Source organism: Heptranchias perlo, chromosome 8 (genome assembly GCF_035084215.1).
Source record: "Heptranchias perlo isolate sHepPer1 chromosome 8, sHepPer1.hap1, whole genome shotgun sequence".
NCBI classification, from domain to species: Eukaryota; Metazoa; Chordata; class Chondrichthyes; order Hexanchiformes; family Hexanchidae; genus Heptranchias; species Heptranchias perlo.
In genome coordinates, this window is record NC_090332.1 from 433,777 (window position 1) to 456,623 (window position 22,847).

At 48.7% G+C, this 22,847-nt stretch overlaps 1 protein-coding gene across 1 annotated transcript in view; it reads right to left on the bottom strand.

Annotated features, from left to right (window-relative positions):
• Positions 1–22,847, bottom strand: part of adcy3a (adenylate cyclase 3a) — a 135,179-nt gene that overhangs the window by 16,683 nt on the left and 95,649 nt on the right. Inside the window, exons 13-15 of the mRNA XM_067988468.1 lie at positions 7,778–8,034; positions 5,214–5,295; positions 2,990–3,148 (exon numbers count right to left, since the gene is read on the bottom strand). Of these exons, the coding sequence (XP_067844569.1) occupies positions 2,990–3,148; positions 5,214–5,295; positions 7,778–8,034 (498 nt within the window). The remainder of the gene's footprint in view (positions 1–2,989; positions 3,149–5,213; positions 5,296–7,777; positions 8,035–22,847) is intronic.

Consider the following 22,847-nt stretch of genomic DNA (forward strand, 5'->3'; position numbering starts at 1 on the left):
CGCTGCTGGAACCGCGACGCTTTCCAAGGCACGGGCCCCTCTCTCGGGGCGAACCCATTCCAGGGCGCCCTGCCCTTCACAAAGAAAAGAGAACTCTCCCTGGGGCTCCCGCCGGCTTCTTCGCCGTGAGAATGAGGGAGAGAGGGAGAGTGAGAATGAGGGAGAGGGAGAGTATGAGAATGAGGGGGAGAGGGAGAATGAGGGAGAGGGAGAGTATGAGAATGAGGGGGAGAGTGAGAATGAGGGAGAGGGAGAGTATGAGAATGAGGGGGAGAGTGAGAATGAGGGAGAGGGAGAGTATGAGAATGAGGGGGAGAGGGAGAATGAGAATGAGAGAGTGTGAGAATGAGGGAGAGAGGTTGACTGAGAATGAGGGAGAGGGAGAGTATGAGAATGAGGGGGAGAGGGAGAATGAGAATGAGAGAGTGTGAGAATGAGGGAGAGAGGGAGAGTGAGAATGAAGGAGAGTGAGAATGAGGGAGAGATGGAGAGTGAGACTGAGGGAGAGTGAGAATGAGGGAGAGATGGAGGGAGCGTGAGAATGATGTAGAGAGGGAGAGTGAGAATGAGGGAGAGTGAGAATGAGGAAGAGAGGCAGAGTGTGAATGAGGGACAGAGGGAGAATGAGAATGAGGGTGAAAAGGAGAGTGAGAGTGAGACTGAGGGAGATTGAGAATGTGGGAGAGAGGGAGAGTGGGAATGAGGGGGAGAGGGACAGAATGAGGGACAGAGGCAGAATGAGAATAAGGGAGAGAGGGAGATTGAGGGAGAGTGAGAATGTGGGAGAGAGGAAGAGTGGGAATGAGGGGGAGAGGGAGAATGAGAATGTGGGAGAGTGAGAATGAGGGAGAGAGGAAGAATGAGAATGAGTGAGAGAGGGAGCGTAAGATTGAGGGAGGGGATAGTGAGAATGAGGGAGAGAGGGAGAGTGGGAATGAGGGGGAGAGGGACAGAATGAGGGACAGAGGCAGAATGAGAATAAGGGAGAGAGGGAGAGGGAGATTGAGGGAGAGTGAGAATGTGGGAGAGAGGAAGAGTGGGAATGAGGGGGAGAGGGAGAATGAGAATGTGGGAGAGTGAGAATGTGGGAGGGGGGAGATTGAGAATTAGTGAGAGAGGGGGAGAGGGAATAAGCAAGAAAGGGAGAGTGAAATGAGTGGGAGAGGGAGAGTGAGAATGGGGAGTGAGGGACAGTCAGAAAGAGGGAGGGAGCATGAGAATGGGGGAGAGAAAGGAGAAGGGGAGAGTGAGAATGTTGGAGAGAGGGAGACCGAGAAGGCGGGAGAGAGGGAGAGTGAGAATGAGGGAGAGATGGAGATAGTGAATGAGGGAGAGTGGGAGAGTGAGACTGAGAATGAGGGAGAGAGAGTGAGAATGAGGGAGAGAGGGAGAGTGAGAATGAGGGAGAGAGGTTGAGTGAGAATTAGGAAGAGAGGGAGTGAGAACGAGCGAGAGAGTGAGAATAAGCGAGAGAGGGAGAGAATGAGGGAGAGTGAGAATGAGGGAGAGAGAGAGTGGGAGCTGGCGTAAGAATGAGGGAGAGAGGAAGAGTGAGAATGAGGGAGGGAGGGAGTGAGAATGAGGGAGCGAGTGAGAGTGAGAATTAGAAAGAGAGGGAGTGAGGATGAGCAAGAGCAGGAGAGTGAGAATAAGTGAGAGAGGGAGAGTGAGAATGAGGAAGAAAGGGAATGAGAATGAGGGAGAGTAAGAATGAGGGAGAGAGGGAGAGTGAGAATGAGGGGGAGAATGAAGATGGGGGAGAGTGAGAATGTGGGAGAGAGTTAGAATTACAAACAGGGAGAGAGGGAGAGTGAGAATGCGGGAGAGATGGAATTGGGGATAGAGGGAGAGTGAGAATGAGGGAGAGTGAGAATGAGGGAGACTGAGAATGAGGGAGACAGAGAGAGTGAGAATGAGGGAGAGAGAATGAGAATGAGGGAGAGTGAGAATTACGAAGAGAGGGAGTGAGAATGAGCGAGACAGGGAGAGTGAGAATGAGGGGGAGAATGAAGGAGAGGGAGAGTGAGAATGAGGGAGAGATGAAGAGTGGGAATTGGTGAGAGTGCGACTGAGGGTGAGTGAGAATGAGGGAGAGATGGAGAGTGTGAATGTGGGAGACAGGGAGCGTGAGAATGTGGGAGAGAAGAAGAGTGAGAATGAGGGAGGGGAGAGTGAAAATGAGGGAGAGTGGGAGAGTGAGAATGAGGGAATGGGAGAATGAGGGAAAGAGGGAGAATGAGGATGAGGGAGAGGCAGAATGAGGGAAAGAGGGCGAGTGAGAATGAGGGAGACTGAATGAGGGAGACAGGGAGATTGAAAATGAGGGAGAGAGGGGGTGAGGAAGCCTGTGAATGAACTTGAGAGGGAGAGAGAGAATGAGTGAGAGAGAATGAGAATGAGGGAGAGAGTGGGAGAGTGAGAATGAGGGAGGGTGGAAGAGTGAGATAGAGGAAGAGAGGGAGATTGAGAATGAGGGAGAGAGGGAGAGTGAGAATGAGGGAGAGGGGAGAGTGAGAATGAGGGAGAGAGGGAGAATGCGAATGAGGGAGAGAGGGAGATTGAGAATGGGGAAGAGAGGGAGAGTGTGAATGAGGGAGAGAGGGAAAGTGAGAACGAGAGAGAGAATGAGGGAGATTGAGAATGAGGGAGAGGGGAGAGTGAGAATGAGGGAGAGAGGGAGAATGCGAATGAGGGAGAGAGGGAGATTGAGAATGGGGAAGAGAGGGAGAGTGTGAATGAGGGAGAGAGGGAAAGTGAGAACGAGAGAGTGAGAATGAGGGAGAGGGGAGAGTGAGAATGAGGGAGAGGGGAGAGTGAGAATGAGGGAGAGAATGAGGGAGAGAGGGAGAGTGAGAATGAGGGAGAGAGGGAGATTGAGAATGGGGAAGAGAGGGAGAGTGTGAATGAGGGAGAGAGGGAAAGTGAGAACGAGAGAGTGAGAATGAGGGAGAGTGAGAATGAGGGTAATAAATAGGACCTGGTCAATCACCTCATCCCGTTTCTTGGAGCCGAGGAAGTGTCGAGCAACGTGCTCTGGTAACATGTTGGTGACCAACGCTTCGTTCCAACGCCGCATCTCGTAAACTCGCTCCTTTTGTTCATGGACATCGATCTTCCACAGGAACAGGGTCCGTGCCAACTTCTCCACCTGACAGTAGAGGGAGCCGCAGTATTATTGGGAGTAAGAAAGCACGGGCGAGTAATACTCTGCAGTAATCCACGGCACATGGTCCCCCCGGTGATTCCTGATATAAAACAATCCGCATCTCCAGCACCAGTGAGGTCAGGACACTGAGGTACACGAAGATTTCACTCTAACACATCCCCTGGTCAGACCCCATCTGGAGACTGGGTTCAGTTCTGGGCACCGCACCTCAGGAAGGAGAGATTGGCCTTGGAGGGGGTGCAGCGCAGATTCACCAGAATGAAACCGGGGATAAAAGGGTTAAATTACGAGGCCAGGTTGCATAAACTAAATTTGTATTCCCTTGAGTTCAGAAGATTAAGGGGTGATCTAATGGAGGTGTTTAGGATGATTAAAGGAGTTGATAGGATAGAGAGAGAAACTATTTCCTCTGGGATGGTCCAGAACAAGGGGGCATAATCTTAAAATTAGAGCGAGGCCATTCAGGAGTGAAATCAGGAAGCAATTCTTCACACAAAGGGGAGTGGAAATCTGGAACTCGCTCCCCCAAGTGACTGGAGGCTGGGGGTCAATTGGAGCTTTCAAGACTGAGATCGATAGATTTTTGTTGGGTATCGAGAGATATGGAGCAAAGGCGGGTAAATGGAGTTACGATACAGATCAGCCATGATCTAATTGAATGGCGGAATAGGCTCGAGGGGCTGAATCGCCTCCTCCTGTTCCAATGTTTCTCAATGATTGCACAGAGCTGGTTCAACAAACTATATTAAAGATCCTTTGTTTGGGACCAGTTGACGCTAACAGGCTGAGTTTAGGGGCTTGCTGGGGGTCCTGATCCAATCACATTGGGTGAGCGGCCACTGGACGGAGCCCAGCACAGTGGTGACAAGGGGCACAATACTCTGATCAGGAAAATATCCTGCACCAAACTCCACTTCCCATCACTCCAGTCCCTGATGACCTACAATGCCTGCAATTTAAAACTTTCACTCTCCTATTTCAATCCCTCCATGGCCTCATCGCTCCCCATCTCTATAACCTCCTCCAGCCATACAAGCCCCCCCCTCCCCTGGAACTCTCTGTTCCTCCGACTCCTTCCTTTCCCTCCCTTTGGCCCACCATTGGTGGCTATGCCTTCAGATGTCTGGGTCCCAATCACTGGAACCCCTCCACCTCCCTCTCCCCTTTAAGACCCATCTTTCGAGCAAAGGCGGAATCGACTCGAATCTCACCCGACACTCACACACTCCAGAAGGGTCACTGAAAGCCCAACGCAGGGGGTACTCAGACCAATGGTCAGCTGACACAGCAAAGATCGGGACCTTGGACTGAACTTTACCGCTCGAACCTGGTGTGAACCAGTCCCTCACTGTAAGTGTAAGAGAGAGAGTTTCTGTCTGAGAGAGGAACATAGGAATTACTGGATGAGAAATGAGCAGGGTCCATTTAGTTCACCTTCTACCATCCCGGTGATGACAGACCCAGACATGAGGTGAGGAAAACCCCCAGAGCTTTGGGAACCATAGGTCCAAAGTCACTTGTTCCTCCCGAGCACGTTACACTCACTACATCTCATGGCTCAAATTACTCATATACTGTATCCAAAAATATGATTTTCTGACAAGCCTCTTCTACAGTGCGTAAATCTCTCTGGAGCCATAGCCCCAACCGTGACCCACAACCTCTGACCCCACGTCCCCGACCGTGACCCTCACCCTCCGACCCCACATCGCCAACCTCTGACCCCATGGCTCGACCCCGTGACCCTGCATCCTGGACCCCTTGACCCTGCGTCCGACCCTCTGACCCTGCACCCCCAACCCCATGCCCTGCATCCGCGACACCCCGACCTGCGGTTCTGACCCCATGCCCAGAACCCTGACCCCATACCCAGACCCCTGACACCATGCCCTGACCCCATGCCTGGACCCTTGACCCCAGACCCTGAACCCTGATGCCATGCCCAGACCTCTGACCCCACGCCTAGACCCCTGGCCCCAGACCCCGACCCCTGACCCCACGCCCGGACCCCTGACCGTACACCCTCTCCTGGCGTGGCTGCACTTACATGTCGAGTGAAGTAGTAAAAACTCATCATCATCACGAAGATCATGGCCACCATGGAGAAGCGGGACGGAACCACGAGAGACCTACGGAAACAAACGGAGACTTGAGGTCAAACCCAACCACCAACTACTGGGAGGGTCAGGGTCAGTCAGGGTCAGGGTCAGTCTTAGGGCCAGTCAGGGTCAGGGTCAGTCAGGGTCAGAATTAATCAGGGTCAGGGTTAGGTTCAATCTTAGGGTTAGTCAGGGTCATTCTTAGAGTCAGTCCAGGGTCAAGATCAGGGTCAGTCTTAGGGTCAGTCAGGGTCAGAGTCAGGATCAGAGCCAGAGTCAGGGTCAGTCAGTGTCAGGGTCAGTCAGGTTTAGTGTCCAGGTCAGTCAGAGTCAGGGTTAGGTTCAGTCTTAGGGTCGGTCAGGGTCAGGGTCATGCCCAGCACCCAGAGCTACTCCGAGTTCCAACTCAAGGTAATCCTATCCTAACCTCCCCACTCTGCTGTGTTTCACTGCCTCTCTCATTGTGGTGATTTTTAAAATTCATTCTTGAGATGTGGGTATTGCTGGCAAGGCCGACATTTATTGCCCGTTGGGAGTTGCCTCTCAACTTTCCAGGCCCTCCTCTTTCCTCTTTTTCCCACACAACCATGCCCCCCTTGATTGTTCCTCCCAGTCTATCCCCCCGCCTGCCCCTGCCTGTGCCCCAGGAATGAGGTCCCCCTGAATGAGCCTTCAGCCTCCCTGTGTACCCGATATCCTCAGCTATACTCACTGTCACGTCCACCGCTGACTCTCCCGGAGCAGCAACCTACACTGGCCCATCTTTTCTTTTTATTCATACTCGGGATGTGGCCGTCACTGGCAAGGTCGGCATGTATTGGCTGTCCCTAGCTGCCCTGAGAAGGTGGTGCTGGGCCGCCTTCTTGAACCGCTGGTAGCAGTTTGATACAACATGGCAGACTGGTCAGAAAAGTAAAAGCCCATGGGATCCAAGGGAAAGTGGCAAGTTGGATCTAGAATTGGCTCAGTGGCAGGAAGCAAAGGGTAATGGTCGATGGGTGTTTTTGTGACTGGAAGGCTGTTTCCAGTGGGGTTCCGCAGGGCTCAGTACTGGGTCCCTTGCTTTTTGTGATATATATTAATGATTTGCACTTAAATGTAGGGGGCATGATTAAGAAGTTTGCAGATGATACAAAAATTGGCCGTGTGGTTGATAGTGAGGAAGAAAGCTGTAAACTGCAGGAAGGAATCAATGGACTGGTCAGATGGGCAGATAAGTGGCAAATGGAGTTCAGTCCAGAGAAGTGTGAGGTAATGCAGACAAGGCAAGGGAATATACAATAAATGGGAGGATACTGAGAGGTGTAGAGGAAGTGAGGGACCTTGGAGTGCATGTCCACAGATCCCTGAAGGTAGCAGGACAGGTAGACAAGGTGGATAAAAAGGCATATGGGATACTTTCCTTTCTTAGCCGAGGCATAGAATATAAGAGCAGGGAGGTTATACCAGAACTGTATAAAACACTAGTTAGACCACAGCTTGAGTACTGCGCACAGTTCTGGTCACCACATTACAGGAAGGATGTGATTGCACTAGAGAGGGTGCAGAGGAGATTTACAAGGATGTTGCCAGGACTGGAGAATTTTAGCTATGAGGAAAGATTGGATAGGCTGGGGTTGTTTTCATTAGAACAAAAAAGGCTGAGAGGAGATTTAATTGAGGTGTATAAAATTATGACGGGCCTAGATAGAGTGGTAGGAAGGACCTATTTCCCTTAGCAGAGGGGTCAGTGACCAGAGGGCAAAAATTTAAAGTGGTTGGTAGAAGGATTAGAGGGGAGCTGAGGAGAAACTTTTTTCACCCAGAGGGTGGTGGGGGTCTGGAACTCACTGCCTGAGAGGGTGGGAGAGGCAGAAACCCTCAACTCATTTAAAATGTACCTGGATGTGCACCTGAAGAGCCGTAACCTACAGGGCTACAGACCAAATGCTGGAAAGTGGGATTAAGCTGGGTGGCTCTTTTCCGGCCGGCATGGACATGATGGGCCGAATGGCCTCCTTCTGTGCCGTAACTTTCTATGACTCTATGATTCTACAACTGAGTATCTTGCTCGGCCACTTCAGAGAGCAGCTAAAGGTCAAACACGTTGGTGTGGGACTGGAGTCACATATAGGCCAGACCGGGTAAGGATGGTAGGTTTCCTTCCCTAAAGGACATTAGGGAGTGTTTGATGGGACAGTGTAGAGGGAGCTTTACTCTGTATCTAACCCGTGTTGCTGATATCCCAGCTGAGAATGGCTCTCTCAGCACAGGCCAGGCTGGAAGTTTGGTCCTTCTGGATCAGTGGGAATGAGCACGTTCCTAAACTCCATGAGCACAGGAAACTTGCCAAACTCCTGAACCCGCCCAATGAACCCCAATGTCCTGGATCTCTGCCCCCCGAACACTCCAGACTACTGGAACCCTGTCGAGTTTCAGAACTTCCTCCAATCTCAAGCTCCTGAACCCCTCTGAGCTTTGGACTGTCTGTAACCCCAGGCCCTCATTTACCCCCGTTGTTTAATCCACATACTGGAATTCCTTGAAGCGGTGTCGATCGTATTCCTCGTAGATCTCGCTCCAGCCCACGATGCTGACCAGACCGCAGCTACCAGTGATCACCAACATCAGAGTCACCTTTACCATGTGGCTGACCTGCACCAACATCGTCGTGGCAATGAGGGCCAGCACTGAGATGTAGCTGTAATATTTGGGGTGCTTCACACAGCTCCCACTGGTGAGGGTCAGGGTTCCATTCTGGGGCGCGTGGTAACTCTGCTGACAGCTCAGCTGTTGGGAACAAAACCACACGTCAAAACATAAGAAGTGGGAAGGGTAATCAGGGCCAAGAACCCAGTCCCCTCACATAGCCCCCACCATCCAAAATACCCCCCAAACCCCCACATACTCCCCACCCCCCAAACCACCACATACCCCCCAAAACCTCCCACCCCACATCCCCCACCCTCCAAACCACCACATACCCCCCAAAACCTCCCACCCCAAGTACCCCCCCCACCCCCCAAAATAACCCCCAATCCCCACATACTACCCAACCCCCACCCCCAAATCACCACATACCCCCCAAAACCTCCCACCCCACATCCCCCACCCCCCAAACCACCACATACCCCCCAAAACCTCCCACCCCACATCCCCCACCCCCCAAACCACCACATACCTCCCAAAACCTCCCACCCCACATCCCCCACTCCCCAAACCACCACATACCCCCCAAAACCTCCCACCCCACATCCCCCACCCCCCAAATCACCACATATCCTCCAAAACCTCCCACCCCACATCCCCCACCCCCCAAATCACCACATACCACCCAAAACCTCCCACCCCACATCCCCACCCCTTAAATCACCACATACCCCCCAAAACCTCCCACCCCAAGTACTCCCCACACCCGAAAATACCCCCAATCCCCACATACTACCCAATCCCCACCCCACATACCGCCAACCCCCAAAATACCCACAAAACCGCCCACCCGACATATTCCCCACCCATCATAGAATCATAGAATAATTACACTGCAGAAGGAGGCCATTCGGCCCGTCGAGTCAGTGCCGGCTCTCTGCAAGAGCAATCCAGCTAGTCCCACTCCCTGACCTATCCTCGTAGCCCTGCAAATTTTTTCCCTTCAAGTACTTATCCAGTTCCCTTTTGAAGGCCATGATTGAATCTGTCTCCACCACCCCCTCGGGCAGTGCATTCCAGATCATAACCACTCGCTGTGTAAAAAAGTTTTTCCTCATGTCGCCTTTGGTTCTTTTGCCAATCACCTTAAATCTACGTCCTCTGGTTCTTGACCCTTCCACCAATGGGAACAGTTTCTATCTACTCAGTCCAGACCCTTCATGATTTTGAATACCTCGATCAAATCTCCTTGCAACTGTCTCTGTTCCCAGAACAATCCCAGCTTCTCCAGTCTATCCACGTAACTAAAGTCCCTCATCCCTGGAATCATTCTAGTAAATCTTTTCTGCACCCTCTCTAAGGCCTTCACATCTTTCCTGAAGTGCGGTGCCCAGAACTGGACACAATACTCCAGCTGTGGTCGAACCAGTGTTTTATAAAAGGTTCATCATGACTTCCATACTTTTGTACTCTCTGCCTCTATTTATATAGCCCAGGATCCCGTATGCTTTTTTAACTGCTTTCTCAACCTGCGCTGCCACCTTCAACGATTTGTGCACATATACCCCCAGATCTCTCTGTTCCTGTACCCCTTTGAGAATTGTGCCCTCTCGTTTATATTGCCTCTCCTCGTTCTTCCTACCAAAATGTATCTCTTCACACCTTTCCGCGTTAAATTTCATCTGCCACGTGTCCGCCCATTCCACCAGCCTGTCGATATCCTCTAGAAGTCCATCACTATCCTCCTCACTGTTCACTACACTTCCAAGTTTTGTGTCATCTGCAAATTTTGAAATTGTGCCCTGTACACCCAAGTCCAAGTCATTAATATATCAAGAAAAGCAGTGGTCCCAGTACCGACCCCTGGGGAACACCACTGTACACCTCCCTCCAGTCCGAAAAACAACCGTTCACCACTACTCTCCCTTAGCCAATTCTGTATCCATGTTGCTACTGCCCCCTTTATTCCACGGGCTTCAACTTTGCTGACAAGCCTATTATGTGGCACTTTATCAAACACCTTTTGAAAGTCCATATACACCACATCAACCGCATTACCCTCATCGACCTTCTGTTACCTCATCAAAAAACTATCAAGTTATATTTGACCCTCTCTGTTACCCCTACCCCAAAAATACCCCAACCCCCTACCCCACATACCCCCCAAACCCCCCCCCCCATACCCCCACACGCCTCAAATTACCCCCAAACTCCCACATACCCCCCAAACCTCCATACCGCATAACCACCACTCCACAAACCCCCACCCCACAACCCCAAATTACCCCCCGAACTCCCACATAGCTCTCAAACCCCCACATAGCCCCAACCCCACATGTACTCCCAACCCCCTCACACCTCAAATTACCCCCCGAACCCCCACATACCTCCAACCCCCACTTACCCACAAACCCCACCCCTACTCATCATAACCCCCAACCCAACATATCCTCCAATCTCACCGACCCAACATATCCCTGAACCCCATCTCAACACATCCCTGAACCCCATCTCATCACATCCCCGAACCCCATCTCATCACATCCCCAAACCCCATCTCATCACATCCCCAAACCCCATCTCATCACATCCCCGAACCCCATCTCATCACATCCCCAAACCCCATCTCATCACATCCCCAAACCCCATCTCATCACATCCCCAAACCCCATCTCATCACATCCCCAAACCCCATCTCATCACATCCCCAAACCCCATCTCATCACATCCCCAAACCCCATCTCATCACATCCCCGAACCCCATCTCATCACATCCCCAAACCCCATCTCACCACATCCCCAAACCCCATCTCATCACATCCCCAAACCCCATCTCATCACATCCCCAAACCCCATCTCATCACATCCCCAAACCCCATCTCATCACATCCCCGAACCCCATCTCATCACATCCCCAAACCCCATCTCATCACATCCCCAAACCCCATCTCATCACATCCCCAAACCCCATCTCATCACATCCCCAAACCCCATCTCACCACATCCCTGAACCCCATCTCACCAAATCCCTGAACCCCATTTCACCACATCCCCAAACCCCATCTCATCACATCCCCAAACCTCATTTCACCATATCCCCGAAAGCCATCTTCTATAAAACACTGGTTAGGCCACAGCTGGAGTACTGTGTGCAGTTCTGGTCGCCACACTACAGGAAGGATGTGATCGCTTTGGAGAGGGTGCAGAGGAGATTCACCAGGATGTTACCAGGGCTGGAGCGCTTCAGCTATGAAGAGAGACTGGGAAGATTGGGTTTGTTTTCCTTGGAGCAGAGGAGGCTGAGGGGGGACATGATTGAGGTGTACAAAATTATGAGGGGCACAGATAGGATGGATACTCAGGAGCTTTTTCCCTTCGTTGAGGGTTCTATAACAAGGGGACATAGATTCAAGGTAAAAGGCGGGAGGTTTAGAGGGGATTTGAGAAAGAACTTTTTCACCCAGAGGGTGGTTGGAGTCTGGAACTCACTGCCTGAAAGGGTTGTGGAGGCAGGAACCCTCACAACATTCAAGAAGCATTTGGATGAGCACTTGAAATGCCATAGCATACAAGGCTACGGACCAAATGCTGGAATATGGGATTAGAGTAGACAGGGCTTGATGGCCGGCGCGGACACGATGGGCCGAAGGGCCTCTATCCGTGCTGTATAACTCTATGACTCACCATATCCCCGAACCCCACTTTCTCACCATATCCCCGAACCCCACTTTCTCACCATATCCCCGAACCCCACTTTCTCACCATATCCCTGAACCCCACTTTCTCACCATATCCCCGAACCCCACTTTCTCACCATATCCCCGAACCCCACTTTCTCCCATATCCCTGAACCCCACTTTCTCACCATATCCCCGAACCCCACCTTTTCACCATATCCCCAAACCCCATCTTCTTACATAAGAACATAAGAAATAGGAGCAGGAGTAGGCCAATCGGCCCCTCGAGCCTGCTCCGCCATTCAGTAAGATCATGGCTGATCTGATCCTAACCTCAAATCTAAATTCATGTCCAATTTCCTGCCCGCTCCCCGTAACCCCTAATTCCCTTCACTTCTAAGAAACTGTCTATTTCTGTTTTAAATTTATTTAATGATGTAGCTTCCACAGCTTTCTGGGGCAGCAAATTCCACAGACCTACTACCCTCTGAGTGAAGAAGTTTCTCCTCATCTCAGTTTTGAAAGAGCAGCCCCTTATTCTAAGATTATGCCCCCTAGTTCTAGTTTCACCCATCCTTGGGAACATCCTTACCGCATCCACCCGATCAAGCCCCTTCACAATCTTATATGTTTCAATAAGATCGCCTCTCATTCTTCTGAGCTCCAATGAGTAGAGTCCCAATCTACTCAACCTCTCCTCATATGTCCGCCCCCTCATCCCCGGGATTAACCGAGTGAACCTTCTTTGTACTGCCTCGAGAGCAAGTATGTCTTTTCTTAAGTATGGACACCAAAACTGTATGCAGTATTCCAGGTGCGGTCTCACCAATACCTTATATAACTGCAGCAATACCTCCTTGTTTTTATATTCTATCCCCCTAGCAATAAAAGCCAACATTCCGTTGGCCTTCTTGATCACCTGCTGCACCTGCATACTAACTTTTTGATTTTCTTGCACTAGGACCCCCAGATCCCTTTGTACTGCAGTACTTTCCAGTTTCTCGCCATTAAGATAATAACTTGCTCTCTGATTTTTCCTGCCAAAGTGCATAACCTCACATTTTCCAATATTGTATTGCATCTGCCAAATCTCCGCCCACTCACCCAGCCTGTCTATATCCCCTTGTAGGTTTTTTATGTCCTCCTCACTCTCTACTTTCCCTCCCATCTTTATATCATCTGCAAACTTTGATATGTTACACTCGGTCCCCTCCTCCAAATCGTTAATATAGATTGTAAAGAGTTGGGGACCCAGCACCGACCCCTGCGGAACACCACTGGCTACTGGTTGCCAGTCCGAGAATGAACCATTTATCCCAACTCTCTGCTTCCTGTTAGATAACCAATCCTCCACCCATGCCAGAATATTACCCCCAATCCAGTGATTCTTTATCTTGAGCAATAATCTTTTATGTGGCACCTTGTCGAATGCCTTCTGGAAGTCTAAATACACTATGTCCACTGGTTCCCCTTTATCCACCCTGTACGTTATGTCCTCAAAGAACTCAAGCAAATTTGTCAGACATGACTTCCCCTTTGTAAAGCCATGCTGACTTTGTCCTATTAAATTATGTTTATCCAAATGTTCCGCTACTGTCTCCTTAATAATAGACTCCAAAATTTTACCCACCACAGATGTTAAGCTAACTGGTCTATAATTTCCAGCCTTCTGCCTACGACCCATTTTAAATAACGGTGTTACATTAGCAGTTTTCCAATCTGCCGGGACCTTTGCCAAGTCCAGAGAATTTTGGAAAATTATTACCAAAGCATCCACAATCCCTACTGCCACTTCCCTCAAGACCCTAGGATGTAAGCCATCAGGTCCAGGGGATTTATCCGCCTTGAGTCCCATTAATTTACTGAGTACCAATTCCTTAGTGATTTTAATCGTATTTAGCTCCTCCCCCCCTCGAGCCCCCTGTTTGTCCAGTGTTGGGATATTCTTAGTGTCCTCTACCGTAAAGACTGAAACAAAATATTTGTTCAGCATTTTTGCCATCTCCATGTTTCCCACCATTAATTTCCCGGTCTCATCCTCTAAAGGACCTATGTTTGCCTTAGCCACCCTTTTTCTTTTTATATAACTATAGAAACTCTTGCTATCTGTTTTTATATTTTTTGCTAATTTATTTTCATAATCTATCTTCCCTTTCTTAATCAATCCTTTCGTTACTTTTTGCTGTCTTTTGAAGACTTCCCAATCTTCTATCCTCCCACTAAGTTTGGCTACCTTATATGTCCTTGTTTTTAGTTGGATACTATCCTTAATTTCTTTACTTTGCCACGGATGGCTGTCATTTCTTTTACACCCTTTTTTCCTCAGTGGAATATATTCTTTTTGAAAGTTGTAAAATAACTTCTTAAATGAACACCACTGCTCATATACCGTCTTACCCTTTAATCTATTTTCCCAGTCCACTTTAATCAATTCCGCTCTCATACCATCATAGTCTCCTTTATTCAAGCTCAGCACGCTTGTTTGAGAACCAACCTTCTCACCCTCTAATTGGATATGGAATGTAACCATGTTATGGTCACTCATTCCAAGGGGATCCTTCACTAGGACATTATTAATTAATCCTGGCTCATTACACACATCCCCGAATCCTACCTTCTCACCACATCTCACCCTGGGATTTGACTCCTCCCCACAATGAACAATTTGCCCCGGTGAGTTTTCTTAATGTAGAACATTTGGTACTTTAATAGTGGGTTTATTTACAGGGAATCCAGAGCTGGCCCATTAATGTATGACTGTGACATGGAATGGGAGCTCCTGGTCTGGCTCAGTCACCCCAGGGGTCATGTTGTAGGATGCTGTTTGATCCACTTTTGGAGGCCACCTCTTTGTACCCGTGGGGGCAGGAACAAAGGAGGTGTGCCTGGTCTTCAGGGCCTGGGGGGGCTCTCCCACTCTGCCATCATTTCTCTGGGCTTTCCGGATTCTTCTGCTGAAGTTACAGAAATTCACCCCCATTCTTTATAGTGAGTAATAGGAACAGAACTGAGCAACATACGTAGACTGCAGGGAGACAGACAGAATTTCTTTAACATGGTAAAACATCCCGAGCCATTTCACAGCAGCGTAATCAGATAAAGATGGGCCCTTCGGAGAGAGACGCAGAAGGAAGCTGTTGGCTTATTGAAGAGGGAGTTAAGCCTGGGATAGAGGCAGGAGAGTAGGAAGGTCGAGGAGGGATGTGATGGGTTGGGGTAGGGATTGGGGGAAAAAGCATGTGAGGGGAAAAATCGGGCAAACAGACAGACACACATACACACACAGACAGACAGACACACACAGACACACACAGACGGAGACACACAGACACACACACACAGACAGAGACACACACATACAGACTGACACAGACGGAGACACGCAGATAGAGAGACACACACACAGACTGACACAGACAGAGACACACAGAGAGACACATACACACACACAGACTGAGACAGAGACATACAGACAGAGACACAAATACACACACACAGACTGACACAGGCAGAGACACATGGACAGAGACACACACACAATACACAGACTGACACAGACAGAGACACACAGAGAGAGAGACACACACAGACAGAGACACACAGACAGACACACACACACACACACACACAGACTGACACAGACAGACACAAACACACACGTTTGCAACCATCTTCAGCCAGAATTGCCGAGTGGATGATCCATCTCAGCCTCCTCCCAATATCCCCACCATCACAGAAGCCAGTCTTCAGCCAATTCGATTCACTCCACGTGATATCAAGAAACGGCCGAGTGCACTGGATACAGCAAAGGCTATGGGCCCCGACAACATCCCGGCTGTAGTGCTGAAGACTTGTGTTCCAGAACTAGCTGCGCCTCCAGCCAAGCTGTTCCAGTACAGCTACAACACTGGCATCTACCCGACAATGTGGAAAATTGCCCAGGTATGTCCTGTCCACAAAAAGCAGGACAAATCCAATCCGGCCAATTACCGCCCCATCAGTCTACTCTCAATCATCAGCAAAGTGATGGAAGGTGCAGTCGACAGTGCTATCAAGCGGCACTTACTCACCAATAACCTGCTCACCGATGCTCAGTTTGGGTTCCGCCAGGACCACTCGGCTCCAGACCTCGTTACAGCCTTGGTCCAAACATGGAGAAAAGAGCTGAATTCCAGAGATGAGGTGAGAGTGACTGCCCTTGACATCAAGGCAGCATTTGACCGAGTGAGGCACCAAGGAGCCCGAGTAAAATTGAAATCAATGGGAATCAGGGGGAAAACTCTCCAGTGGCTGGAGTCATACCTAGCACAAAGGAAGATGGTCGTGGTTGTTGGAGGCCAATCATCTCAGCCCCAGGACATTACTGCAGGAGTTCCTCAGGGCAGTGTCCTAGGCCCAACCATCTTCAGCTGCTTCATCACGAACCTTCCCTCCATCATAAGGTCAGAAATGGGGATGTTCGCTGATGATTGCACAGTGTTCAGTTCCATTAGCAACCCCTCAGATAATGAAGCAGTCCGAGCCTGCATGCAGCAAGACCTGGACAACATCCAGGCTTGGGCTGATAAGTGGCAAGTAACATTCGCGCCAGATAAGTGCCAGGCAATGACCATCTCCAACAAGAGAGGGTCTAACCATCTCCCCTTGACATTCAACGGCATTACCATCGCCGAATCCCCCACCATCAACATCCTGGGGGTCACCACTGACCAGAAACTTAACTGGATCAGCCATATAAATACTGTGGCTACAAGAGCAGGTCAGAGGCTGGGTATTCTGTGGCGAGTGACTCACCTCCTGACTCCCCAAAGCCTTTCCACCATCTACAAGGCACAAGTCAGGAGTGTGATGGAATACTCTCCACTTGCCTGGATGAGTGCAGCTCCAACAACACTCAAGAAGCTCGACACCATCCAGGACAAAGCAGCCCGCTTGATTGGCACCCCATCCACCACCCGAAACATTCACTCCCTTCACCACCGGTGCACTGTGGCTGCAGTGTGTACCATCCACAGGATGCACTGTAGCAACTCGCCAAGGCTTCTTCGACAGCACCGCCCAAACCCGCGACCGCGACCACCTAGAAGGACAAGGGCAGCAGGCACATAGGAACAACACCACCTGCACGTTCCCCTCCAAGTCACACACCATCCCGACTTGGAAATATATCGCCGTTCCTTCATCGTCGCTGGGTCAAAATCCTGGAACTCCCTACCTAACAGCACTGTGGGAGAACCTTCACCACACGGACTGCAGCGGTTCAAGAAGGCGGCTCACCACCACCTTCTCAAGGGCAATTAGGGACGGGCAATAAATGCCGGCCTCGCCAGCAACGCTCACATGCCATGAACAAAAAAAAAGCACACAAACACAGACTGACACAGACAGAGACACACAGACACACACACCACTCACACAGAGAAACATAGAAAATAGGAGCAAGAGAAGGCCATTCAACCCTTCGGGCCTGCTCCGCCATTCAAAATGATCATGGCTGATCATCCAACTCAGTACCCTGTTCTCGCTTTTTCCCCATATCCCTTGATCCCTTTAGCATTAAGAAATATATCTATCTCCTTCATGAATACATCTAATGACTTGGCCTCCACTGCCTTCTGTGGTAGAGAATTCCACAGGTTCACCACCCTCTGAGTGAAGAAATTTCTCTTCATCTCGGTTCTAAATGGCATACCCCGTATCCTGAGACTGTGATCCCTGGTTCTGGACTCCCCAGCCATCGGGAACATCCTCCCTGCATCTAGTCTGTCTAGTCCTGTTGGAATTTTATATGTTTCAATGAGATCACCTCTCATTCTTCTAAACTCTAGTGAATATAGGCCTAGTCTACCTAATCTCTCCTCATACGTCAGTCCTGCCATCCCAGGAATCAGTCTGGTAAACCTTCGTTGCACTCCCTCCATGGCAAGGACATCCTTCCTCAGATAAGGAGACCAAAACTGAAAACAATACTCCAGATGTGGTCTCACCAAGGCCGTGTATAACTGCAGTAAGACATCCCTGCTCCTGTACTCAAATTCTCTTGCAATGAAGGCCAACATACCATTCGCCTTCCTAACTGCTTGCTGCACCTGAGTGCTCGCTTTCAGCGACTGGTGTACAAGGACACCCAGGTCTCGTTGCACCTCCCCTTTTCCCAATCTATCACCATTCAGATAATAATCTGCCTTTCTGTTTTTACAACCAAACTGGATAACCTCACATTTATCCACGTTATACTGCATCTGCCATGTTCTTGCCCACTCACCCAACTTGTCTAAATCACATTGGAGCCTCTTTGCATCCTCCTCACAGCTCACATTCCACCCCAGCTTTGTGTCGTCTGCAAACTTGGAAATGTTACATTCCGTTCCCTCATCGAAATCATTGATATATATTGTGAATAGCTGGGGCCCAAGCACTGATCCCTGCGGTACCCCACTAATCACTGCCTGCCACCCGGAAAAAGACCCGTTTATTCCTACTCTCTGTTTCCTGTCTGTCAACCAATTCTCAATCCATGCCAGTATATTCCCCCCAATCCCATGTGCTTTAATTTTGCACACTAACCTCTTGTGTGGGACCTTATCAAAAGCCTTCTGAAAATCCAAATACACCACATCCACTGGTTCTCCCCTATCTATTCTACTAGTTACATCCTCAAAAAACTCCAGTAGATTTGTTAAGCATGATTTCCCTTTCATAAACCCATGCTGACTTTGTCCAATCCCGTTAATGCTCTCCAAGTGTTCTGTTATCACATCTTTTATGATAGACTCTAGCATTTTCCCCACTACTGATGTTAGGCTAACTGGTCTGTAATTCCCTGTTTTTTCTCTCCCTCCTTTTTTAAATAGAGGGATATGGGCCAAGTGCAGGCAATTGGGACTAGCTTAGTGGTATAAACTGGGCGACATGGACATGTTGGGCCAAAGGGCCTGTTTCCATGTTGTAACTTCTATGATTCTAACTTCTATGAAATAGTGGGGTTACATTTGCCACCCTCCAATCTGTAGGATCTGTTCCAGAGTCAAGAGAATTTTGGAAGATGATCACCAATGCATCTACTATTTCCAGGGCCACTTCCTTTAGTACTCTGGGATGTGGATTATCAGGCTCTGGGGATTTGTCAGCCTTTAGCCCCATTAATTTCCCTAGCACTATTCTTTTTTACTAATACTGGTTTCCTTCAGTTCCTCCCTCTCACTGGACCCTTGGTTCTCTAACATTTCTGGGAGGTTATTTGTGTCCTCCTTTGTGAAGACAGAACCAAAGTATGTGTTTAATTGTTCAGCCATTTCTTTGTTCCCCATTAGAATTTCCCCCATTTCTGACTGTAAGGGACCTACATTTGTCTTCACTAATCTTTTTCTCTTGACATATTTATAGAAGCTTTTACAGTCAGTTTTTATGTTCCCTGCTAGTTTACTCTCATACTCTATTTTTCCCTCTTAATCAATCTCTTTGTCCTCCTTTGCTGAATTCTGAACTGCTCCCAATCCTCAGGCTTGCTGCTTTTTCTGACAATTTTATATGTCTCCTCTTTGGATCTAATACTATCCCTAATTTCTTTTGTAAGCCATGGTTGAGCCACCTTTCCTGTTTTATTTTTGCGCCAGACAGGAATGAATAATTGTTGTAATTCCTGCACACGTTCTTTAAATATTAGCCATTGCCTATCCACCATCATCCCTTTTAGTAAAGTTCCCCAATCTATCATAGCCAACTAGATTGTTGATTAATCCTTTCTCATTGCACAATACCCAGTCTAGGATCGCCTGTTCTCTAGTTGGTTCCTCAACGTATTGGTCTAGAAAACCATCACGTACACACTCCAGGAATTCCTCCCCCACAGTATTATTGCTAATTTGGTTTGACCAATCTATGTGTAGATTAAAGTCACCCATGATTATAGTTGTACCCTTCTTGCATGTGTCTCTAATTTCCTGTTTAATGCCCTCCCCTACATTTCCACTACTGTTTGGGGGCCTATAGACAACCCCCACCAACGTTTTCTGCCCCTTGGTGTTTCTTAGCTCCGCCCATACAGATTCCACATCGTGATTTTCCGAGCCAATATCCTTCCTCACTATTGCATTGATTTCCTCCTTTACTAACAATGCTACCCCACCTCCTTTCCCCTTTTGCCTGTCCTTCCTAAATATTGAATACCCCTGGATGTTCAGTTCCCATCCTTGGTCACCCTGCAGCCATGTCTCCGTAATCGCAACTATATCATAACCGTTAATATCTATCTGCGCTGTTAATTCATCTAGCTTATTGCGAATGCTCCGCGCATTAAGACACAATGCCTTTAGACTTGTCTTTTTAAGATTGCTAGTCATCTTAGTTTTATTTTGCACTCTGGCCCTATTTGTTTTTCGCCCTTGTTTTCTCTGCCTTCCGCTATTGCTTCTTTCCTTTCTGTCTTTTGTTTCTATCCTTGTTTCCCCCTCCTCTGTCTCCCTGCTCAGGTTCCCATCCCCCTGCCATTCTAGTTTAAACCTTCCCCAACAGCACTAGCAAACACCCCCGCGAGGACATCGGTCCCGGTCCTGCTCTGGTGTAACCCGTCCCGCTTGTACAGGTCCCACCTTCCCCAGAACCGGTCCCAATGTCCCAGGAATCTAAATCCCTCCCTCCTACACTATCCCTGCAGCCACGCATTCATCCTGTCTATTCTCCTGTTCCTATACTCACTAGCACGTGGCACTGGTAGTAATCCTGAGATCACTACCTTTGAGGTCCTGCTTTTTAATTTATCTCCTAACTCCTTAAATTCACCTTGCAGGACCTCATCCCTTTTTTTAACTATGTCGTTGGTACCGATATGGACCACGACTACTGGCTGTTCACCCTCCCCCTCCAGAATGCCCTGCAGCCGCTCCGTGACATCCTTGACCCTCGCACCAGGGAGGCAACATACCATCCTGGAGTCACGTTTGCGGCCACAGAAACGCCTATCTGTTCCCCTTACAATTGAATCCCCTATCACTATAGCCCTGCCACTCTTCTTCCTCCCCTCCTGTGCAGCAGAGCCACCCGTGGTGCCCCGAACCTGGCTCTTGCTGCATTCCCCTGATAAGCCATCTCCCCCAACAGTATCCAAAGCGGTATATCTGTTTGAGAGGGAGATGGCCCCAGGGGGCTCCTGCTCTACCTGCCTAGTCCTTATACTCTGCCTGGCGGTCACCCATTTCTTTTCTTCCTGCATAATCTTTACCTGTGGTGTGACCACCTCACTGAACGTGCTATCCACGATAGTCTTAGCATCACGGATGCTCCACAGTGAATCCACCCGCAGCTCCAGCTCCCAAATACAGTTAGTCAGTAGCTGCAGCTGGACACACAGACAGAGACTGACACAGACAGAGACACACACACAGACTGACACACAGAGACACACACAGACTGATAGAGAGATACACAGAGACTGACACAGAGGCACACAGACCGAGAGACACACACACAGACTGACACAGACAGAGACACACACATACAGACTGACAGACACACAGACTGACACAGGCAGAGACACAGACAGAGACACACACACAGACACACACAAACACAACCACACACAGACTGACAGACAGAGACACAAAGACAGAGAGAGAGAGAGACACACACAGACTGACACAGACGGAGACACACACACACAGACTGACACAGAGAGACACAGACAGACACACACAGACTGACAGACAAAGACTGACACAGACAGAGACACACACACACACATAGACACACAGGCAGACAGAGTCACGCACACGCAGACTGATACAGCAGACAATGATAAAGGAGGATGTAACAAGGGGTAAGCAGCCAACAGAGACCTTATGGGTTGAATTGAGAAATAGGAAAGGATCTAAGACTATAGTGGGAGTTGTGTATGGGACCCCTGGCAGCAGCTCTGAAGTGCTAGATTGTATAAATGCAGAGATTAGACAAGCGTGTAACAAAGGCATAGTGGTCTTAATGGGGGACTTTAATCTTCACATAGCAGACTAGCAACTGTCAGAAAGTTGAGTGTGTCCGGGATAGTTTTCTACAGCAGTATGTCCTAGAGGCAACAAGGGAGCAAACCATACTAGATTTAGTAATGAGTAATGAACCAGATTTAGTTAACGGCTTAACTGTGCGTGAACATCTATCCAATAGTGATCATAACATGATCGAGTTCAATGTAGTGTTTGAAAGGGAAAAAAGTGAATCAGCTGCTAAGATTCTAGACTTGGGTAATCATGATGTGGAGATGCCGGTGATGGACTGGGGTTGACAATTGTAAACAATTTTACAACACCAAGTTATAGTCCAGCAATTTTATTTTAAATTCACAAGCTTTCGGAGGCTTCCTCCTTCCTCAGGTGAACGATGTGAATCATTTTCACATCGTTCACCTGAGGAAGGAGGAAGCCTCCGAAAGCTTGTGAATTTAAAATAAAATTGCTGGACTATAACTTGGTGTTGTAAAATTGTTTACAATTAGACTTGGGTAAGGCCGACTTCAATGGGATGAGACAGAGACTGTCCACAGTAAACTGGGCAAATCTGTTAATGGGTAAAACGACTGATGATCAGTGGAAAATGTTTAAAGAAACATTTAACGTGATACAGAACCGGTTTATACCCCTGAGGGGCAAGAACTCCACTTGCCAAAAAAAACAGCCATGGACAACTAAAGAGGTAAGGGACAGTATAAGACATAAGGAAAGGGCATACAAAAAGGCAAAAAATGGCACAGATCCTGACGAATGGGAAAAATACAAAGATCAACAAAGGGTCACAAAACAGATAGTAAGAGCTACAAAAAGAGAGTATGAAAAGAAACTTGCAAGGGATATCAAAACCAATACAAAGAACTTTTATAGTTACATTAGAAAACAGAGGGTGGTCAGGAGCAGTGTTGGCCCCTTAAAAACTGAAAGTGGGGATATTGTCATTGACAATGGGGAAATGGCGGACATGTTGAACAATTACTTTGCGTCAGTATTTACAGTCGAAAAAGAGGATAGCATGCCGGAAATCCCAAGAAAACTAATATTGAATCGGGGACAGGGACTCGATAAAATTAACATAAGTAAAGCAACAGTAATGAAGAAAATAATAGCACTAAAGAGTGACAAATCCCCAGGACCAGATGGTTTCCATCCCATGGTTTTAAAGGAAGTAGGTGAGCACATTGCAGATGCCCTAACTATAATCTTTCAAAGTTCTCTCGATTCAGGAACTGTCCCTCAAGATTGGAAAATTGCAAGTCACTCCGCTTTTTAAGAAAGG